Raw genomic sequence first — 23,584 nt, 5'->3', positions numbered from 1 at the left:
TTTGTAACATAAGCTTTTTTAAGTCATATTTCTTGCTGTACATTTCATTGTAAACACTTCCAAAATCACTTGTTTGTAGAATAATAAGTACTGTAAAGATGTATTTTTATTCTTATTCATTTATATGTAGGGCATCAACAATGCATGCTGAGTAACATACTTCCCTATTATCAAATGCACTAAAGGCATTATGGGATTCTTCACCAATTTATAATTTTTTGTAGCAGTTACACAGGAACAGTATTCAGTTTACTGATGGATATGAAGTAAAAGAAGATATTGGAGTTGGCTCCTACTCTGTTTGCAAGAGATGTATACATAAAGCTACAAACATGGAGTTTGCAGTGAAGGTAAATTTTTTTTATTTAAAATGCAATTCGTACAGTTCTTGTTCATGCATGTCAGTACCAGTTAAAAATTACACTCCTCTTGTTGTTAAAAGTGCCTTTTGTTGTAAAAAAGTTAAATATCTGGCTAGTGATCTTCAGAGATCTTAATCGAGAACCCTGTGAGCTAAAGGTCAGGTCGTTATATATCTAGTTTGCCCAGAGCAGTACCAGTTTACACCTCAAGTGATTTTTTTTTTTTTACCTCAAGTGATTTTTAAAGTATCTTTTTACTCTGAGAGGTCCCCATTTTATGCTCAGGGTGTCAGCAAATTCCTCAAAATTGTGTGCAAAATTTTGTGTGTTTACATCTTCTCTGGCAAAAAGTTCATACCTTTCTTTGCATCTAAAAGGATCTGGGAACTAATAAATGAATAAAAACCACTATCATAAAATTCATTATCATTGGCTGTTTTAATTTCATCAAGTATCCTAAGACAGAATTTTCTAAGCCAGAAACCAAGGAACCTAGCTCTGCGATAAAGTTGAATTTCAAACCTTTAGTAGTAAGTGAACAAGCACTATGTTCAAGTCTCTTTTCACTTCTTGGAATAGTAACCTCTGCTCTCCAATCTCAAGCAATTCAAACAATGTCTAAAGCTTTCAACTTATTTGAACCTTAGGACTGGTTTATAAATATGCATAGCTCATATTTAGAGAGATAGTGACATTAGTTGTTATCACTCTTCTAAACTTAGATGTAACTGCTTTAAAGTTGTCAGTGTCTATAGGGCTTTCTGTCAGAAGGATGAAGCATAAAAATACATTTAATTTGCTTCATTGGGAGGACAGTGAAGCTAATTTTAAAGAAGGAAATTTTTTAAAGAAATACATTTAATTTTCTATTTTCCTATTCATTGCTCTTATTGAAATCTAAGATACATAGAAATTTTCAAATTGCTTACATGAAAGGAGAAAAGACTAATAATGTATTTGGTAGGCAGTTTAAGGATGTGTCTTGCCTCCATAAATACATCATAAAAAGCAGAAATGTCCTGAGGCCCCTTTGAATTACAGAAACCTTGAGGACTGTGCCTAAAACCTCAAAAATATCTCCAAGCTATTTGTGGATTTTTGTAACTTAAGTGATTCATAAAACCAATCCCAACACAACTGGATTCTACTGAAATTACCACACATTTGAGGTCCACAAGCACAAGTATAGATCTAATGCAAACTGGGCTCAGATTAGCAGATCCATGCCAAAAACAACCCCTCCCAGTGTGTTCTAGTTTTCAAAAGACTAGTCCCAGATCATCTCTTAAATTAGCATGTCTATTCCATATACCTCTCCTCTTAATCACCCATTTGCCTAATTCCACACTATCATTTGCAGTTGATTACAGTGGGCACCTATATGTTTATCTTCCCTGTTCTCCATATACAGAACTGTTTTACAAGTACAGTCCACCCTTGAATAACACAGGACTTAGGAGTGCTGATCCCCAAGCAGTTGAAAATCCACGTATAACTTGACTCCCCAAAATTTAACTACTCATAGCCTACTGTTGACCAGAAGCCTTACTGATAGCATATATAGTCGATTAACACATATTTTGTATGTTATATGTATTATATACTGTATTCTTACAATAAAGTAAGCTAGAGAAAAGAAAGTGTTATTAAGAAAGTCATGCCAGGCATAGTGTCTCACGTTTGTAATCCCAGCACTTTGGGAGGCCGAGGTGGGAGGATTGCTTGAGGCCGGGAGTTTGAGACAAGCCTGGGCAACATAGCAAGACCCTATCTCTACAGAAAAATTGTTTAAAAATTAGCCAGGCATGGCTACATGTGCCTGTAGTCCCAGCTACTCAGGAGGCTGAGACGGAAGGATTGCTTGAGCTCAGGAGGTTCAGGCTGCAGTGAGCTATGTGCCACTGTACTCTAGCCTTGGCAACATAGCCAGACCTCATCTCTACAAATAATTTTTAAAATTATCTGAGTGTAGTGGTGTGTGCCTGTGGTCCCAGCTACTCAGGAGGTAGAGGTGGGAGGATCACTTAGGCCCAGGAGTTCGAGGTTGCAGTGATTGCACCACTACACTCCACCCTGGGCAACAGAGCAAGACCCTGTCTCAAAAAAAGAAAAAATATATAAGGAAGAGAAAATATATTTACTATTCATTAAATGGAAGTGGATCATAATAAAAGTCTTTTTCCTCATCATTTTCACCTTAAGTAGGCTGAGGAGGGAGGAAGAAGAGAAGGAGTTGATCTTGGTGTCTCAGGGGTGGCAGAAGCAGAAGAAAATCCACGTGTAATTGGTCCCTCATAGTTCAAACCTGTGTTGTTCAAGAGTCAACTATAAATGCATTTCAGATAGAAGATTGGACCCATGCTGAGAGTTGTAACCTGTTTCCTAGGTTGCTGGAGTGTCTGGGTATTTAGTGCATACTTAATTACTAAGCTGTTTAAAATTGAACATACAAAGGCCACCTAATTTGTTTCAGACTACCCTTTGAATGAATAGAAAGCAAAATTTGTCTTTTTTATATAATATTAGTTTAGCAGATTAAAACATTAAGAGAAATATTTTTAAGGAGCAGCCAAAATAAAAGGGTTAGAAAGCTACATTACTATTTTAAAGGGCTTTATTATAATAATTAAACCAAATTCTAACCAAATAAAATTCTAGGTGTGATTTTCTATGTAGCTTTTTGCCTAACTTCAAAAACAAGATTGTTCTTAGCTTTTATAAGTAGCTTACAACTAACAGGATATTCAATTGAAGCATTCTATTAAAGGAAGTAAACTTTATTCAATAAGCAGATGCTAGTGGTGGTGTTATAGATATATCTAGCTCTTAATTATCTGTATTGATGGGGGATTAGAAGTTGACTGAGTTCCCAAATGTTTAAGGCCTCAAGGATAGAAGAAAAGATATGTTAACTGTGTTCTTGGTACCTTTTCTCGAGGCTTTTTGAGTGTCTGGTTAAGTCCTAATCTTACTACAAACTTATGTTGGAGAGGCGTGGTGGGAATGCACCTCATGAGTTGGAATTTACAGCCTTGCCATCTGTATCAAGACTGGCTTTCTGATTAAACAATCTGGCCAGGTAGTTGAATAAAACTGATTGATAAATGGCTTATTTATACACTATTTACATGAGTTAATACCCAAGGTCTGTAGCTATAAACAATTAATGTTTATAACTGTATAGTTCATGAGGTTTTGTGATAAATATTTGCCTTTTAGATTATTGATAAAAGCAAGAGAGACCCAACAGAAGAAATTGAAATTCTTCTTCGTTATGGACAGCATCCAAACATTATCACTCTAAAGGATGTAAGTAGATTCTTTAATATGGATCATTTGAATCAGTTGTCTAACTCACATTGGAAGTAGTGTATTTTCAAAAATCATGTGGTAGACAAAGAACTCATCATAGGCTGGGCACAGTGGCCCACGCCTATAATCCCAGCAGTTTGGGAGGCCAAGGTAGGAGGATCACTTGAGGCCAGGAGTTCAAGACCAGCCAGGTCAACACAGTGAGACCTCCATCTCTACAAAAAATTTTTTTTTTAATTAGCCGGGCCAAGCACAGTGGCTCACACCTGTAATCCCAGTACTTTGGGAGGCTGAGGCAGGAGGATTGCTTGAGCCCAGGAGTTCAAGACCAGCCTGGGCAACATAGGGAGACCCTGTCTGTAAAGTATATTTAAAAATTAGCCTGACATAGTGGCTCATGCCTATAGTCACAGCTACTCTGGGGGCTGAGGTGGGAGGATTGCTTCAGCCCAGCAGGTCAAGACCGCAGTGAGCAGTTATCACACCACTGCACTCCAGCCTGCGCAGCAGAGCAAGACCCTGTCTCAAAAACAAAAACAAAACAAAACAAAACAAATTCAACATGGTAAGTTTAAAAAGTAGATTTGAAAACAATGTATATGTGTATATGGCATAATTTCATTTATCAATAAAGATATGTTTGTACAGTTATTTTTTTCTACTTTTGCTTTAAGAAGAAAAGTACTTACGATATTATTGCTTTTAATATCTGCACTTACTTGAACACTTACCTAAATGTTCAGTGTTAATATTACTATTAGTTCATATTCAATATTGACTAGTCTCACTCTCCAGACTACCCCAAAGTATCTTCCACATTACTAGAAAAGAGATCTAACACTCATAACTACCCATTTAACTTCCCTGCCTACAGTCTAAAGTCCCTAGCCCCTTAAGACCCTGCCTTCCTCTGTAGTTTTCAGACTTCTCACACACCCTTTCTCATACACCTTATGCTCTGTGTTCTAGTATGTAAATTTCTTGCATATGGCTCATTTTCCACGCTGCTCTGTCTGAATTTATAGTTCCCTCAGTTGCTAACACCATCTATTTTCTTTACCTGGCTAACTACCACACATATAAGATTTTGCTAAGGCACTGCTTCTTCCAGGAAGCCTGCCCTGCCCATTGCCACCCCCAGGACAAGTAGAGTATCTTTCCCTGGACTGTCATGATAACCATGTTGCCTATGTCTCTCTTGACTTTTATTATAACAAAGTGTTGGCAAACAGTGTGAACTCCCCAGGTAGTGTTAAGTCTTCTCTTGCTAATGATGTTCACATAGGCCCAAAGGCCTTATCTGGGGGTTGTCAAAACTCAAATTTCCTCAGATTATCACTGCTCGTGGAGACACAGCAAAACCTTGTCTCTACAAAAAATGCAAAAATTAGCCAGGTGTGGTGGCATGTGCCTGTAGTCCCAGCTACTTGGGAGGCTGAAGTGGGAGGATCACTGGAGCCCAGGAAGTGGATATTGCAGTGAGCCAAGATTGTGCCAGTGCACTTCTGGGCGACAGAGCGGGTGTCTGTCTCAAAATAAATAAATAAATAAAATTTTTCTTGAATATGAAGTGAGTTTAATTTTTCTTTTATATTTTAAACTTTGTTTTGGGCACATATAAAGTTTCAAATAATATTTACATTTTGATGTTGAAATTTATAGGTATATGATGATGGAAAATATGTATATGTAGTAACAGAACTTATGAAAGGAGGTGAATTGCTGGATAAAATTCTTAGACAAAAATTTTTCTCTGAACGAGAGGCCAGTGCTGTCCTGTTCACTATAACCAAAACCGTTGAATATCTTCACGCACAAGGGGTAAGTCTTTTTAACACTATATATATATATATATATATATACACACACACTTTTTTCCTTTATGTTTGAGCTAAAATTAGATAGAAGTTACTTTATGCATGAAATGGAAAATAACTGCTATTAGCTGAATTACCCTACTGGTCTTCCTCTATATAAACTTTTATTATTGAGATTGAAGTGTACCTTTGATATCCTAGCTTGTTTATGTTAAACTCTTGTGCTTCCAAGAAAAAGTAAGTGATCTCTTCTGACCTGGAAAACATAGCATTGTTTCTGCTAGGTCACTCTGTACTCATGAAAACCAGGCCCACTTCAGGTTAGAAGCAGAACCAAGGAATCCTGGTTTGTATTCATGTATAAAAGGAAATCCTTAAAACAATGAGGCCAAGGAGTCACATGCTTCTGGCTGGTGGATATGCTCTTCATTCTTCTTGTATGCAGATTTTTAGTAAACAGCAAAAGAAAATTGTATTTCTAGGCTGGGCACAGTGGCTCATGCCTGTAATCCCAGCAGTTTGGGAGGCCGAGGCAGGCAGATCACTTGAGGTCAGGAGTTCGAGAAAATCTTATTTCTAAAACAAGGCGGCAGGGTGCAGTGACTCACGCCTGTAATCCCAGCACTTTGGGAGGCCAAGGTGGGTGGATCACCTGAGGTCAGGAGTTTCAGATCAGCCTGGCCAACATGGCGAAACCCTGTCTCTGTTAAAAGCACAAAAATTAGCCGGGCGTCATGGCGCATGCCTGTAATCCCAGCTACTCGGAAGGCTGAGGCAGGAGAATTGCTTGAACCCGGGAGGCGGAGGTTGCAGTGAGTTGAAATTGCGCCGCTGCACTCCAGCCTGGGCAACAGAGTGAGACTCCATCTCAAAAAAAAAAAAAAAGAAGGGAAGTCTGGGAGGAAAGGAGAGAATGAGGGGAGGGAAGGGAGGAAGGAAAGGAGAACAGCAGACGAGTGAAGAGGAATGGAAAGCAAGGGGAAAATAAACAATTTTTTAAAAATTTTTTAGTTGACAAATTATATATGCTTATGGTATGCAACATGATGTTTTGATACATGCATATATAAAAGATTACTTCTTAAGGAGTTCAGTTTCAATACATTCTTCTTGTTTTGTCTTTGCCCCTGAAAGCCAAGTAGAATGTGTTAATTCTAGAGCTTCCTGACTTGTAACTTATCAAGATTTGCCTAGTATTGTAACTTGAAATTAGTAGAACTCAGTAGTCACTGAGGAACTTAGGACCTTGCAGTCGTCAAAGTCTTCTGTGTTCTTTTCCCAATGCCTCATCAGTAATTTGTTATTAAAATAGTCTGGAGAAGTGATATCCTGGATGTGAGGAGCTAAATCTAATTTGATTGATTGGAACACAGACTCAGAATTTGGTGACAGAAGGCACACTTAAGTCTAAAAAGGAATGTCAGAGAAGCTTATGATAAAAAAGTACAGTAGTCCCCCACTAATCTGCAAGTTTGCTTTCTGTGGTTTCAGTTATCCACAGTCAACCATTGTCAGAAATATTGCAGTATTTTGAGAGACCACATTCACATAACTTTTATTACAGTATATCGTTACAAGTGTTCTAATTTATTATTAGTCATTGTTAATCTTTTACTGTGCCTAATTTATAAATTAAACTATATCATAGGTATATATATATAGGAAAAAAGAGACTTTGGTATTATCTCAATTTCAGGAATCCACTGGGGGTCTTGAAACATACACCCCATGGATAAGGGGGGACTACTGTACTCAGGTAGATCATTAAAAGAGGAAAATAATACAGAACTCTAAAGAAGAGATTTCTTCTTGCATGTGTAACACCTTGTATATCAATAGGCAATACCAAAAATAGAGTCCAGATTTGTTTTGGTTTTTTCCTTTTTACTCCTCAATGCCCTGTCTATTCCATTTAGTCTATCAGAATATATTTGTTGTGTATGTACCTTGTACATGCTGTTCCTTCTAGTTAGAATGACTCTCCCTTACTGTTCTTATGGCTCATTCATTCTGTTCTTCAGCTGTTGGATCAGATGTTACCTCATCTAGAGACTCTCCCTGACTGCCCTATTTAAAGTGACCTCCCTAGTTATGCCCCTTCTCTCAACCTATTCTCTGCTTCCCCCAGAACTGTGTAAGCTCGTAGCATGGAAAAGCCAGGATCTTATGGGTCTTGTTCACCACGGTATCTATAGCAGCTTATATAATACCCTGGTACATGATAGACACTCAGTATTAAATGAGTGATCAACCTGGAGGTAGATATATTATTGCTGTTTGCAATTTTCCTTAACCCAATTACTCAATTGGACAAAGCGGAGGGAGGTAAGTACTATTCTTTCTTCCTCCTCCTCCTTGCCCCAGGTCTATGTTAGAGAGTTATGCTTTACATTATCAGTATTTTATAATGTTGGGCTAATTTAAAGGTCAGCACTCATCATCTTGTTAAGTGCATTGCCTGACAGTTTGTGAATAAAGAACTTTCAGTAATATATTGTTAACATAACTCTTTAATTTGTATTTCAATTAGGTGGTTCATAGAGACTTGAAACCTAGCAACATTCTTTATGTGGATGAATCTGGTAATCCGGAATCTATTCGAATTTGTGATTTTGGCTTTGCAAAACAGCTGAGAGCGGAAAATGGTCTTCTCATGACTCCTTGTTATACTGCAAATTTTGTTGCACCAGAGGTAATTGTAAGAGAGTTTGCTTGCAGTATTGGTATGTTTTAAAACTCATTCACTATGTTTAATACAGAATTATTAATAATAATTTAATTGAAGACTTACTGAAGAAATAATTAGGATAAAATGCCAGCCTTTCATTTCCCTGTTTAATGTTTCATTGACATCTGATTGCCTACAGAAGAATCTAAATTTCTTAAGATACTATAAAAGCCCTTGAGGCAGGGCATGGTGGCTCATGCCTGTAATCCCAGCACTTTGGGAGGCCAAGGCAGGAGGACTGTTTGAGGCCAGGAGTTTGAGACCAGCCTGGGCAACATAGTGAGACCCCATCTCTACAAAAAATTTTAAAATTAGCTGGGCATGGTGGCATGCCTATAGTCTCAGCTACTCAGGAGGCTGAGGTAGGAGGATCACTTGACCCCAAGAGTTTGAGGTTGCAGTGACCCAAGATCACACCACCGCACTCCAGCCTGGGTCACAAAGCAAGAACCCCCCTCAAAAAAAAAAAAAAAAAAGACCTTCAGTCTCTCTGGTATTCCCTACCTGCTCCGGTATTCCCTACCTGAAGTTCTAGACACACTGAACTTCTGACCTATCACTAAGCCTGCTCTGCTGTCTTACTTATAGGTCCAATATAAGCAGGCCACCCTCTAGCCTTCCTTCTCTCCCCATGTCAGGAATAAATTGCTTCCTCATCTTCATACTTATAACATTTAAGACATAATTTGGGGTTTTTGTTTGTTTGTTTAGGGACAGGGTCTCCCTCTGTTGCCTAGGCCAGAGTACAGTGGTGCAATCATAGCTCACTGCAGCCTTGAACTCCTCAGCTCAAGCAATCCTCCTGCCTCAGCCTTCCAGGTAGCTGGGACCACAGGAGAACACCACCGTGCCTGGCTTATTTTTTATTTTTATTTTTTAAAGATGAGATCTTGGCCAGATGCCATGTTTCAGAAGCCTGTAATCCCAGCACTTTGGGAGGCCAAGGCGGGCGGATTGCTTGAACTCAGGGGTTTGAGATTAGCCTGGGCAATATGGTGAAACCCCGTCTCTACTAAAAATACAAAAATAAGCCAAGCATGATGGCACATGCCTGTAATCCCAACTGCTCAGGAGGCTGAGGCAGGAGAATTGCTTGAACCCGGGAGGCGGAGGCTGCAGTGAGCCAAGAGCACGCCAGTGCACTCCAGTCTGGGCGACAGAGTGAGACCCTGTCTCAGTGATAATAATAAAGAGGTCTTGCTGTGTTGCCCAGGTTGGTCTCTCAAACTCCTGGCTCCAAGTGATCCTCCCACCTTGGCCACCCAAAGTGCTGGACTGCAGGCGTGAGCCACCATACCCTATCCAGACTTGAGTTTATTATAATATTTATCAGGTTGAGTTGTTAACTATTTATATGTTTATTTCCCATCAGATTTTTTTTTTTTTGAGGAAAGCAGGGGTTTTTTGTATTTGTCATAGTTCATACCTGATAAAAGTTGTGCTAGGTTATGTGTGTTCTTTGTGTGCATGTGTGTGTATGTGTTCTTAAAAGCATTGTTTTTTGTAAATATTTGTGTAGCCCCAAACAAAATATAAATTCATTAAAATAAGAAAGTTATCTTCAGTTTGTTTTATATTCCTGTGTACCTAAAACACTCAATAAATATTAATTTGAATGCCAAAATTAAATTTATATATGAATTATTAGTAGTAGAATGTTCTAGAATAGGATTAACGTATTGCCTTATTTGGTACCATGTTCTGTTGAAATTTTCCTTATAGGTGTTGATTTGGAATATATAATTCAACTCATAGCCTATACAAATATATATACAAAATGGTGGTATAGTAATACTAATTTTGCACTTTTTCTAGGTTTTAAAACGACAAGGCTATGATGCTGCTTGTGATATATGGAGTCTTGGTGTCCTACTCTATACAATGCTTACCGGGTGAGTGTATACCATATGTTCTAAGCACCTAAGCATTTGTTCATCAATATTTTGCTTAAGTTATCTAGGTTTTTGTTTTGTTTGGGGTTTTTTTTGTTTGTTTGCTTTTTCTTTAGAAACAGGGTCTCACTCTGTTGCCCAGGCTGGAGTACAGTGACACAGTCATAGTTCACTGTAGCCCCAAACTCCTGGGCTCAAGCAATCCTCTCACCTCAGCCTCCCGAATAGGACTAGCTAAGACTACAGGGGTGCACCACCACACCTGCCTAATTTCTTTATTTTTTTGTAGAAACAGGGTCTTGCTGTGTTGCCCAGGCTGGTTTCAAACTCCTGGGCTCAAGTGATCCTCCTGTCTTGGCCTCTCAAAGTGCTGGGATTACAGGCATGAGCCACTGTACCTGGCCTATGTAGGTTTTTTTTTTTAAATTCAGATGTTGTCATATCTTTCCATGTTTTCTCATGTTATCTAACATATACAATTCTGTAACAATTCCACATTTATGGCTATATCATTACTGATTTTTTATAATGTGCTATTTATTAATGTCTCGAGGTCCTAAATTGATTTTTTCCATACTTTTTTGTACTCTTGTCATGTGAGAAACATAGACTTTTTTTTTTGTTTTGTTTTGTTTTGTTTTGAGACGGAGTCTTGCTCTATCACCCAGGCTGGAGTGCAGCAGCACAATCTCGGCTCACTGCAACCTCCGCCTCCCAGGTTCAAGCAATTCTCCTGCCTCAGCCTCCCGAGTAGCTGGGACTACAGGCAAGCACTATCACGCCCGGCTAATTTTTGTATTTTTAGTTGAGACAGTGTTTCATCATGTTGGCCAGGCTGGTCTCAAACTCCTGACCTCATGATCCGCCCACCTTGACCTCCCAAAGTGCTGGGATTACAGGCATGAGCCACTGTGCCTGGCCTACACTATTTCTTAATGTTTTATTCTATAATGTGTCAGGTCTTAAAATATTTATATTATTGTATATTAAATATAATTAATAATTTATAACCTATACTTTACCTGGTGCCTTATGGAGCTTCATTTTGTTGATTTTTTTCACTTTGGTAGATTTTAATAAAATATTACATTAACTGAATTAGAGTACTTTTGAGATTACCAACCAAATAATAAATTTTATTCATTGATATTTAATTTTATTATAAATTAGTTACACTCCATTTGCAAATGGTCCTGATGATACACCAGAGGAAATATTGGCACGAATAGGTAGCGGAAAATTCTCACTCAGTGGTGGTTACTGGAATTCTGTTTCAGACACAGCAAAGGTAAGTATGGCTTCCTATTATAAGATTTTGAGAAAATAACTTTTTATGATCCATAGTGAGAAGAAATACTACCAGTTAGAAACCTTTGTTTATAAATTAGTATGTTAAAGTGATGTTACCAAATAATTTGAACTCAAAAATGGACCCATTATTTTGTTTCTTTCCCAGCTGACATTGGTTTGGCCTTATTATTTATACTTTTAAAACTATTTCTCACTGAAGAACATGATAAATAATAACTGTGGTAGTCTTCATGGTTTGTCTGTCTATTGTGTGCCTCACACGCCACTTTACCTAAATTATGTCATGTAATCCTCATAACACCCTGTGAAATAGGTGGCAGTATCCCCATTTCACAGAAGGAAACCAGAGCCCAGAATGTTAGTTTGAACTTGTCCATGTTACATACCAGGTAAAAATGGGTGCTTCAAACTAAATATGATTCCACAGCCCTCATTCTCTAGAATAATTATACCATGTTCTATTTTTAATTCAGATTATGAAGAAAGGGGTTTCGGTTTTTTCACAATAAACAGATGTATAGTTTCATAGCATCTGCATGAAATCATTTGAAGAGTCCTTCTCACTGGAAGATCTGCCATCCCCTGAATAGCACTGACTTGCTTTCCAACTCTGTTCTATTTTCACTTTTTTCATAGAGAATTCTTTAAAAAAAAATGAAGTTTTTTACTTCAAAATAAGAAAAACAGAGTAGATAAAGAGGTTACATATTGGTAAAAGTGCATATTCTTTTTTCTTAGGGGTGAAAGCTTGAGTTGAGGTGATCGTATAAGTAAATAGAACACATCAAAAGTGTATATAGATTCTATTGGCATAGGGCCTGAAGCCTCAGTTGACCAATTTAATGTCTGTATAGATAATATTTGGTTTTATAACTGCATTTAAAATGAAATGTTGGCCAGGCGCGGTTGCTCACGCCTGTAATCCTAACACTTTGGGAGGCCGAGGTGGGCGGATCACTTGAGGTCAGGAGTTCAGAACCAGCCTGGCCAACATGGTGAAACCCCATCTCTACTAAAAATACAAAAAAAAATTAGCCAGGTGTGGTAGCAGGTGCCTGTAATCCCAGCTACTCGGGAGGCTGAGGCAGGAAAATTGCTTGAACTAGGGAGGCGGAGGTTGCAGTGACCCAAGAGTGCAACCCTGCACTCCAGCCTGGGTGACAGAGCAAGACTCTGTCTCAAAAAAATAAACAAAACTAAATAAATAAAATGAAATGTTAGCCTTTACCTTTTTCTAACAATGTCTTAAACCAGATAATGCATTTCTCTGGGTACTTGTTTCCTTTGTAGTTCCCTTATTGAGTGCCTACAATGTGCTTAATAAATGAAAGCCTTAGAGATAAAAGATGTGACAAAGATAGAAATCCCAAGCCCAGGTTACTCACAGTCTAGTTGGGAGACAGCCAAAAATATATGGTACAGTGTCACATGTGCTGTAACAGTGGTACAGTTTCTGTGCTAAAGAAGTTCACAGATGATGCTTAGTCAGAAGGATTTTAAGGAAAGCTTTCCAGAAGCAGTGAAGGAGTTTGCCAGGCAGATTTGGGGAGCAGAAAGATGTAGTCCTAAGCTGAGGTATCAGCACATGCAGATAGGTGGTGATGATAGCATGAGAATAGTAGAATGCCTCCAGGCTGGTCATTCCATGTGACTAGTGCAGGGTTGCATGGGAGAGGATAGCTGATGAACCCAGATTGTGAAAGGCTTTGTGGCTCATGCTGAGGATTGTGGGCTTAACTCTGGGTATTGTGGAGCTGTTAAAACACATATTAAGGAGTGCAGTGATCGATTTTCCTTTTTAAAGTGCATTCTGTGGAGCAGTAATTCTTAGCTATGGAGTCCACCACAAACTGTGTCATGATAGGTTGTGAGGTATATTAAGTATATGTTACCAATAATAAAATATCAGGGCTTACACATTGATTTTTTAATAAGTTAAAGCAAGTGGAGGTTATCACTGTGATTTTCTTCATTCACTTATATCCGGGTATGCTTTTTTGGTGAGAGAGGAAGGGCAGGTGAGAATGGAGACACAGAGCATAAAAAATTACATCCAACTCACAGCCTATCTTATAGATTCCATGTTATTACTAGTAACTGTTGCTAATATGTAGTTAAGACTTGTGATTACAAGCATGATATAATTCCATGATTAGCCACAAGATAGAAGGGAGGGCTCTATCAATCTGGGTGTATCCCCTCAAGAGCAAGTTGCATATGTGAATGTTGTCAGACATGTGGGTCATATGTGGCTTTGAGAGCAAGAAGACTACAGTTGGCATTTACTGAGCATTTATATGCCAAGGACTATGCTAACACCTTTACCTATGTTGTTTCATTCAGTCCTCACTGACCTAATATTAGGGACAGTACTTGTAAGGTTTTGCAATATTTCAGGTCATGAATGATGAGGGACCTATATTAGAGCAGTTGTGATGGAATTTGAGCCAAATGGAAGAGAAATTGAGGAGGCAAAATAGACTCGATGGTTTATTATACATAAGAAATTAGAGAAAAGCAGTTATAATGTATGTAGTCCCCATTTCTACCTTGGGCAGATGGATGAGGGGTAGTATCCTTCACTGATTTGTAGAATACAAAAGAAGTAGTTTTGAGAGGAGTGGTGGTTGCAGATTTGGACATTATAAATTAAGAGATGTATGTCCATCAGGCAACTGTCTATATGGTTATAGGTCTTAAAAGAGAAGTCTGGGGTGACACTTAAGAGTTGTCATCATCCGTAGTAGCTAAAGCCATGAATATGAATGAGATTATCTGAGCAGAGTGGTAAGAGAGCCAAGGAAGGAATTCTGGAGAGCACCGCTTAAAGAGAAAGCTTAGGAGGAGTAGCCATTAAAGGGGCTGTAGTAAGACAAGTAGTTTGAAGTGAGTTTGCCAAAAGTTCATTAACGTATAGATTTGATTAAAATTATAATTGAGTTTTGTTGTACTCCTGGACAGTTTTGCAACCTTTTATGCAATTTTAAGCACTTTTGCCTACTTTCAGAATTGCAAAAGGGAGGTTCCTAATTTTTTTTATTTTTATTTCCAGCTCTGTTCAAGTGCATATCCCTGTTCTTAGCTGTTAATAACTAAAAGTAAGAAACCATAAGTGTCTCATAGCAGAGGAGTACCTGGGACAACATCACCCCAATTCCCAAGATCTAGTTAACCACCAGATTCTGTCAGTTCTTTATCCTAAATACCTCCATTTTTCTCTTTTTGTTTTTGTTTTTGTTTTGTTTTTTTTTTTTTTTTTTTGAGACAGAGTCTTACTGTGTTGCCCAGGCTGGAGTTGCAGTGGTGCAATCACAGCTCACTGCAACCTCAAACTTCTGGACTCTAGCTATCCTCCCACCTCAGCCTCCTGAACAGCCAGGACTACAGGCATGCACCACCACTCCCAGCTAATTTTTAAATTTTTTGTAGAGATGGAGTCCCACTACGTTGCCCAGGCTGGTCTCGAACTCCTGGGCTCAAGTGATCCTCCCACTTTGGCCACCCAAAGTGCTGGGATTACAGGCATGAGCCACCACGCCCAGCCCAATTTTCTCCATTATATACACCTCCCTGAAGCTGTCATCTTTCACCAGTCCATTTTCCTCCACACTCAGTGAGTGTGATCTTTCTACTTAACCACATCACTCCCTAACTTTAAACACTTTATTACCATCAAATAAGTCCACATTTGCAAATATGGCTTACAGGGACTTTCCTGATCTGGTCCCTTCTCATCTCTCCCACTTTATCCACTGCCACATTCACCTTCACAGTAAATTTATGCTGTAGCCGCATTGTACTGCTGCCAATTCCTTAACTGTGACGTCTTCTCTCCCACCTGACAGCGTTCCTCCAAATTCACTCTCCATTCTCTCTACTCTACCTGAGGTAGTGTTTCCCCCTTCCTTTCTATAATCTAGCTCCTGCTTATCCTACAGGTCTTATCTTCCTCTTAAAAAGTCCCTTTTAAGCCACCTCGCCCAGTACAGTCAGGTATCTCTGTGTCCCTCTAGCTGCACCTGGTGTTTGTTCAACCTGTCAAAGAACTTACTTGCTTTGTGATTATTGATTCTTTATCTCTCCTTCACCGAACTGAAAACTTCATGAAGTCAGAGTTCATTTTGTCTTGTTTTTTTTGAGACAGGGTCTTGCTCTGTTGCCCAGGCTGGAGTACAGTGTTTCAATCACGGCTCACTGCAGCCTTGACCTCCTGGGCTCAAATGATCCTCCGCCTCAGCCTCCCAAATAGCTGGGACCTCAGGCATATGCCACCACACTCAGCTTTTAAAAAAAAAAAAATTGTAGAGACAGGACCTCACTATGTTGCCTAGACTTCATTTCTGTGTTGTTCACTGCTAACTACCCAGTGCTTAGCAGAATGCCTGGCCTTTAATGGATACTTAACAAATGTATTTTGAATGAAAAATTTAAAAAATGGTGGCTTTTATAAATGACAGTGGTGTTATTTTGAAGACTGTAAAACCACGTAGCGATTATATGCATCTATATTCCATGCATAGGAATGGCATTTAGATAGATATGCAGTGCTAACAGTGACTGTCTCTGGAAGAGTGGGATTATGGAACTGTTCCTCATGTGCTTTCACTTTCCAGTAGTTTCAGATTATTCTCTAATGCCCATGAGTTGCTTTTGAAGTAGGAAAAAAAAAATACTATAATCTTTTCAGGGGGCATTTAGAGCCCTCCAATTAAATTCCTATGATTGGACATTAATGTTGTTTTTCAGTATTACCAGCAGCACAAAAAAAAATCTTAAGTAACTGAATATTACTTAAAAATAAACTGGCCGACCACGGTGGTTCGCATCTGTAATCCTAGCACCTTGAGAGGCTGAAGCGGGAGTAACACTTGCATCCAGGAGTTGGAGACCAGCCTGGGCAACATGATGAAACCCCATCTCTACTAAAAACATAAAAGTTAGCCAGGCATGGTGGCGGACGCCTGTAGTCCCAGCTCCTTGGGAGGCTGAGGTGGGAGGATCACTTGAGCCCAGGAGACAGAGGTTGCAGTGAGCCAAGATCATGCCACTGCACTCCAGCCTGGGCGACAGAATGAGACCCTGTTTCAATCAATCAATCAATCAATCAATAAACAAACCTGCAAAAATGTAGGAAACTCAGAAAATCTGAAGGAAAAAAGAGCCAGAGTACTTAAAGATATATAAAATGTGCTAAATTGACCCCTTGTGATGCACCAAATTACTGTTATTTAGCAGGGAAAAAATGGAGACTGATTTTTTTTCCCCCAAATTACCATGTTGACCAAAGAGCTGCTACCAGAAAAAGCAGTATCATAGAAGCTAAGGAAGAATGTTTATTAGTATCAAGAGCCATAGAAAAAGAAGCAAAACAAAAGGTTTAAGCTTGTTTTATTATTCCCATTACAGGACCTGGTGTCAAAGATGCTTCATGTAGACCCTCATCAGAGACTGACTGCTGCTCTTGTGCTCAGACATCCTTGGATCGTCCACTGGGACCAACTGCCGCAATACCAACTAAACAGACAGGATGCACCACATCTAGTAAAGGTGAGCAGCCCCATACAGTCACCGTTTTCCACATGTCCTCCAGGAGAGACTTCAAGAAGCCCTGTCCATGCCCCCAGCACCTTTCTCTTTCATCCTGCATCCGGTTCTGTTGTGGGATTCTCTTACAGTGGATGACTTAGAAAAGCTCAAGGCATATCAATATATTAGTAATAAAACTAGTTTAAGAGCGACTTTTGAATTCCTCTCAGTCTACATAAGTAGGTATTCACTATCAATAAGGACAGATTAAGCTTATGGGTTTCCCAACTTAAAGAGCATGCCTTCCTGTCTCTTTAGTGCCTTTATGCATTAAAGGAATGCAAAGGGAAAAAATGTTGAATAGTCCTGAGAGAAGTGAGGACTGCCTGTTGTGAGCCTATCTTTGTTCTCTCTCGTACATAATTTTAACCTCCATGTTGGCCTCTACAGTTTTGGTTAAGTCAGTGGATTTGACCGGTGTGGTTATTTTCATTATGAACCAAATAAAATCCATATGCATTTGCATATGAAAAAACTCTTCATTTTGTATTTGTGTACATGTGACTATCCATTGTCATTTTTGTTATTACCTTTATTTCCTTTGTTCAGGGTGCCATGGCAGCTACATACTCTGCTTTGAACCGTAATCAGTCACCAGTTTTGGAACCAGTAGGCCGCTCTACTCTTGCTCAGCGGAGAGGTATTAAAAAAATCACCTCAACAGCCCTGTGAAGTGACCTCAGTGAGATATTTGGTACCATGGTGTAAGCTGATAGCACAAGTTCTGGCGACAGGTAGCACATATCTGAGAGACACCTGCAAGCACACACTGTCCCAGCTGGTACCCATAATGCTGCTGTTCCTGCTGCTGCTCCTGCTTTCGTCTCTTCTCGCTTTAAATGATTGTTAGCAAGTTAGATTTTCCTGGAGCTTCAGAAGAAATGAAAATGGAAACATGATGAAGATATAGTCACTGAATCAATGAGAAAAATAATGAACATATGAATACCACCTAAAAATACACTGAATAAAGTACACCATATAGCATTATTTTTATAGGAAATATTTCATGTCCCTGAAATATTCTTTGTTAGTTATAGGGATGGACAGTTTATGTTAAGCACTTAGCTTAAACAATCCGTTTATATTAGCACTGTATCCCTTGTGCCATCCAACATTTTGTATGTTTTTGTAAACAGTTCATATACAGTACATTTCTGTACTGCTTTCTTTAATGTATACATGCCTTGTTTAACTTGGAATCTATTATTATTAATCAATTGACTATTAAATCTGGTTAAATAGTTCACCTGGATTAACAGTATTGTTGGACAGCCCTAAAAATGGCCAGATTGTGGAACAGCTGTTGAATGTAATACTTCCAAAATGTACATATCTTTCCCCATGTCTGTTTCACTGGTTCGTTCATTTATTTGTTTCTTAAAGTCAGGTGCTCTGTCAGACTAACCTAGAGAGCTGTTATGGTAGAGAAAGTTATCATTTGTGTGTGGCATGAAGTCAAGAATACACCTATGAAGTTAGTCCATATACTTTGCAACTCCTTAGAGTTCTTTTTTCCTTAATTAAGGAAGTAGTCCTTGCACTTCTAATCTTACATAGCATCCATACTTAGAATTTGGCATATCATCTGGGATTTTGCCAATATACGTCAAAGCCCTTTAAGAGTCATGGTAAGGAGATTGGTGAAGGAAAATTTAGCAACAGGTAATTGAAGTCCTATTGGATATTTCATGTTTAAATAGATATTCTATATTAAACACTAATTTAAATGTAATAAAGGCCAAAGGCCTCTGTATGAAATTGGATTTAAACTTTCTTATTTTAGGGAATAAAACATTATTGATCAAACAGTATCTGTTCTAACCTAAAATTATAGGTAGGGCAGGCTAAATGAACAGCATTGAGTATTTTCTGAATCCCTCATGATAATGTATAGCCACATACTGCTTCCTTTGACTTCAGGAATGATCGGTTTTCGTAATGGCCACTGGGCCTGCTTAGATTGCAGTATTCATTATCTGCATCTAATTTGGTAGTTTCCACAATCGTATTTGATGAAAGAAACTTCAGTGCCCATTAGTACCTGTGTCTTTGCCAAGCTGCCTAGCATACATCAGTATGTAATGTAAAAGACATATGAGCAAGAAAAAAGTGATTTAACTTACCTCATCAAGAATGTACCCATACAGGCCGGGCGCAGTGGCTCACGCCTGTAATCCCAGCATTTTGGGAGGCCAAGGCAGGTGGATCACCTGAGGTCAGGAGTTTGAGACCAGCCTGGCCAACATGGTGAAACCCCATCTCTACTAAAAAATACAAAAATTAGCTGGGCATGGTGGCGTGTGCCTGTAATCCTAGCAACTCAGGAGGCTGAGGCAGGAGAATCACTTGAACCTGGGAGGTGGTGGTTGCAGTGAGCCAAGATCACGCCATTGCACTCCAGCCTGGGCGACAGAGTGAGAGACTGTCTCAAGAAGAAAAAAAAAAAAAAAAAGAATGTACTCATACGGATTTTTGTTAGTCATCATGTAATAAGCCATTTATATCAGAAACCTTTTTTCCTGCCACAGAAGCTTTAAATTTTCCCCTAAGAGTACAAAGCCAAGAGAGTGTGGTTTATCTAAATGTCCTGAAATCCACTTGTCATTCCTTAATTTCTCCTCTATGCAATTAAAGAGAAAGGGGAAATCTATAACATTTCTTTTGCCCAAGTGACACAAAAATGATTACTGCATAGAAATCAAATGTAAGTTTAGCTTCTAAATGAAATAATGTATAGGAGGGATGTCAGAATGTCTAGACAGAGAAAGTATTTTCAAATTCTTGAATATATGGATGCTAACTATTAAAAGCTGCTTTCCATTGCCTGGAAAGAGAGCTTTTTTCCCTCCTCTATTCAGTGTTTCAAACTATGGTCATCTCAAATTATTGTCACTTTTAAAATGTTAATGTCATTCTGAGCAGAAAAAGATATATTTTTAGATTTTTTACACTGATGCTACTCCATAATTGCTTAGGAGTATTGTCCATCATAGTCTTTTAGAACTAGAAGTAAACACATAAATCCTTATAAATTACCCGATCCAACTTTCTCATATTGCATGTAGAGAACCTGAGACACATATCAAAGTCTAGAATCCTTAACTTCTCCCCATTTCGTTTTTTTTCCCCCTCATAACACCATGCTGCCTTTCCTTCATATGATCAGCAACCAGTAGCTGCGTTCAAAAACTACATATTTCTTGGGCAGTCCTCTACTGGTATGTGATGCCAACTTTTATTTCTTTTGAAGATAATTGCTTTCTTTGCCTAGTCAAGCAGCCAATTTTATTGGAGAAAAGCAAGTTATATGTTCACAAAATGGAAGGCTTTCTACCTAAATTTATTTCATCTGTGGTCCTGTTATTCTCTTCCATTGCTTTTGACATACAGTGGAAAAACTTGGCCAACAATGTGCTCTAAATACAGTGCTTGTGTTGGGTTAACTTTTCCATTAATTTCTCAACGTCAATTCTTCAGGCCCCTACAGTTGTGATATTGAGGCCCCTAAAGGCTTCCGCCTTTCACCACTTAGTGCTGCCAGTTACTGAGGCTTCTCCCAGAAGGTATCAGTCCAGTCTTAAAGATATTTCATTGTGAAAGAAGAAACTAAACTATCAGGCCTCTTTTACAAAATGAGAGATTGAGTTTAAGCTTGTCAAGCACATACTGGAAAGTATGAATTACACTACCATGTGTTTTGTATCTTCCCTTTCAAGTGATGATGTTAAATGAAGGTAAGTTTTTAATCCTTTTTTAATTTTTGTTTTTTATAAATCATTTCAGCTTTTTCTGGTTTATAGAGGTGTCTAATTTCTAATGCAACAGACCCCCAACTTTAACAGATTTGATATGGATGCATTTATTCACAAACAACCCCAAAAGTCCAAAAATGTAATAATTTTGACAAGGCCCAAAGTTGAGATGCTATGAAGCTTGTGTGTGTGAAAAGTCAGTTATGATTGTCTGGAGAGAAGCAGTGGTGTGTATGCTATAGAGTTTCCACATTTCACATGCACTGTACTCTGAAAAGCGGGTTTGGGTCAACCATTTCCCATCTCTTTTTAAGAAGTGACTGCTATTGGGGCCAGGGGACATCATGGGAGGTGGGGCTGTCCAGTTAGCTGTGCCCTGCACCTTCAGCCCAGGAAAGATTTGAACAGAGCAAAGGCTTCAAGAGAGGGCAGAATGTATTCGGCACAAAAGGGACTCAGGTAAGCCCAGCCTGGGATGAGAGCAGAAAAGCATTCAAGATTGCAGGCCTTGCTATGGATGCGCTTAATCACCATGGAGGCCAGCAATACCCATCTCAACATGGCTTTGATATTCTCTACTTCCTGGCCTTTACAAATGACCTATAATTTTTCAGTTTGCTTTACTATATTTTATAAAGAAAATTCTATCTTATGGTTGATTGAGCATTGAGACTCATGAAGGCATTAGGATAGATAGCTCAGGAATGTAAAGGTTCAGAAAAGGTCTGTTTTCTCAGATTAACAAATATGATGGATTCCATGGCTGACCTTGGTGCTTAAACCAGGAGGTTTCAATCTAGTCCTAGAGTTGTGTCCCTCTGAAAGGCCCAATGCCATGTAACTAACTTTAAACTGGATATATACTTTGAGCCTTACTTAATTCACAGATAAGTTGACTTAACTCAGTATTTTTATTTCAATTAATGAAAATAGTCCTCTTTTCAACCCCAGGTTGCTTACATTTTGCTGGTCTCCCCAAGTGACCATTGGTGGAGACCAATTAATGAAGGAATGAAATTCACTTTCTTGGGACTGTGGTATTCAACAGAGCCACACTTAACCACTTTTTCCAATGAAGAATCTCCAGAATGATAATGCCCAAATATGGATGGCCAAGAAGAATTTGTATCTACAGTGTGCTTTATGTGTTTTTGACACTGCTGTATTCTGTGTGATCAAGTGATTTGCAACTGCTTCCAATGTGACTGAGTGTTCTCAAAGAATTCTAGTAACTAAGTCAACTTAATTTTCTTAAGCCTGGTATTACTATCAGCCTCACATTTACCACTTTGATTCTAGTTTTTTAACTGTTCATAACAGGGCATACCGAGGGTTGGGATGAGAGCCTACTTCCTACCTCTTAAGGCACTTTTCTCATTATTTTGCCATATAATCTTGAACTGCATGATAAGCTGTTTAAATGTCCATGACTTCTCCCAGAGCAACTAGCAAAGTATATGATATTTTGAATAGAGATTAGTGGAAAGGCAAATATAGAGATTTAAGTTCAGAGGTACAAACCTCAATAAAACCTCTTTAGAGCACATGCCATAAGTAGAGTATATGTAAACGTATATGAGAAGAGAGTCGCTATAATAGTCCTCTCTAAGTAGATTAGTTTATTGTCTAATGGAAGTGAACATCTTTACTCCTATTATCACCATAGTACTGAATGAACTGTATAATGAGTTTTTCAAACAAGTATTTAAAATAGAACTTTCACGTACAAAGCAAGGGCATAAAGATTTTGGTTTGTGTTTCTGTAAGTGTAGTTTACCATCTAAAGCTTTGTTTTTTAATTTTAAAAAAAGCTTCAAGGTATTGCCATTCTTTAGCATCCTTACTGATTATGGGTGATGAGTTTTTAACTCTTAAAATCATATACATGTATTAGTTTATCTTAACTGTTGCCCTAAGCAAAAGGGAAGGTATACACCTAAGGGATGTACTTATTTTGCATTTTTGGTCATGGGTGGGAATGGGGTGGGTGCCTACTTAAATAGTTTTTAAAAAAGAAAAAAATCACAAATATTTTTCTACTATTATATATGATCTTTCTTTATACTAGTTTCTCTCTAGTAAGGCATGCCAGAAGCCCAAGATACCATATCATGAATTCTTACGTATTGTACCTTTTGTTGGTGGTTAAATCGCATCAGATGCTTGGCATTGCTGCCATAATTATAAAATGCTTGTAAAGGATCAAATATCAGTAAATACTTTAAATTGTTTTACTTAAGAGTCTAATCTGGGAAGTTTTCAAATCATACTATTAATGTGTAAGCTCTTCAGATGTATCCATGAATAATCCTGGAACAATATTGCTTGTATTCCTGTCATAGAACAGGTTTTGTAATCTTTAAAAGAAATGAAAATTTATATAATAAAGTTTCAAATCAATGCATGTTTGTCCCTTTTATCAGATTATTTTGATCATGTAATCCTTTATAATGTGAAATTCTATCCAAAGTATATTTTTGAAACTAGATTGATAGAACTTAAAACAGGAATATTTGAGTTAAGAAGTGCAAAATAATTTTTCCATGCATAATCTTGTTTCATTCAAAGGGTTTGTCACGTCAAACACATAAATCATAGATCTTACCCAATACCAAACTTGAATGAATCAAAGGATATGGGATGATCACCAGACACAGATGAAATATTCTTTTTTTAGAGAAGTCCAAAATGTTAGAGAGTCCAGCTCCAAAAATGGCCCTTTTCTCTCTCGGTGCACTTTGGATTCAAAAAGGACAAGTTTCTTTCTGAGCGTTGTATGTGGAGACCTTGTTCAAACAAAGGGAGTCATTTGATTTTGCAA

General features: G+C 38.3%; 1 protein-coding gene across 3 annotated transcripts in view; it reads left to right on the top strand.

Annotated features, from left to right (window-relative positions):
* Positions 1-23,163, top strand: part of RPS6KA3 (ribosomal protein S6 kinase A3) — a 45,439-nt gene extending 22,276 nt beyond the window's left edge. The window contains exons 11-19 of one of the 3 annotated variants that reach the window (XM_058441394.1): positions 225-350; positions 3,582-3,671; positions 5,337-5,495; positions 8,022-8,183; positions 10,035-10,111; positions 11,282-11,399; positions 16,829-16,969; positions 17,558-17,648; positions 20,178-23,163. In XM_058441394.1, the coding sequence (XP_058297377.1) occupies positions 225-350; positions 3,582-3,671; positions 5,337-5,495; positions 8,022-8,183; positions 10,035-10,111; positions 11,282-11,399; positions 16,829-16,969; positions 17,558-17,648; positions 20,178-20,431 (1,218 nt within the window). In that variant the 3' untranslated portion in view covers positions 20,432-23,163. Of the gene's footprint in view, positions 1-224; positions 351-3,581; positions 3,672-5,336; positions 5,496-8,021; positions 8,184-10,034; positions 10,112-11,281; positions 11,400-16,828; positions 16,970-17,557; positions 18,293-20,177 lie in introns of those variants that run through there. The other 2 variants (XM_032756670.2, XM_032756669.2) reach the window with 2 other exon arrangements.
* The last annotated feature ends 421 nt before the right edge of the window (positions 23,164-23,584 follow it).

The sequence above is a fragment of the Hylobates moloch genome, unplaced genomic scaffold (assembly GCF_009828535.3).
Source record: "Hylobates moloch isolate HMO894 unplaced genomic scaffold, HMol_V3 SCAFFOLD_7, whole genome shotgun sequence".
In the NCBI taxonomy this organism is placed as follows: domain Eukaryota; kingdom Metazoa; phylum Chordata; class Mammalia; order Primates; family Hylobatidae; genus Hylobates; species Hylobates moloch.
The sequence above is the reverse complement of the archived record's forward strand: the minus strand, read 5'-3'. Positions and strand labels throughout refer to the sequence as shown.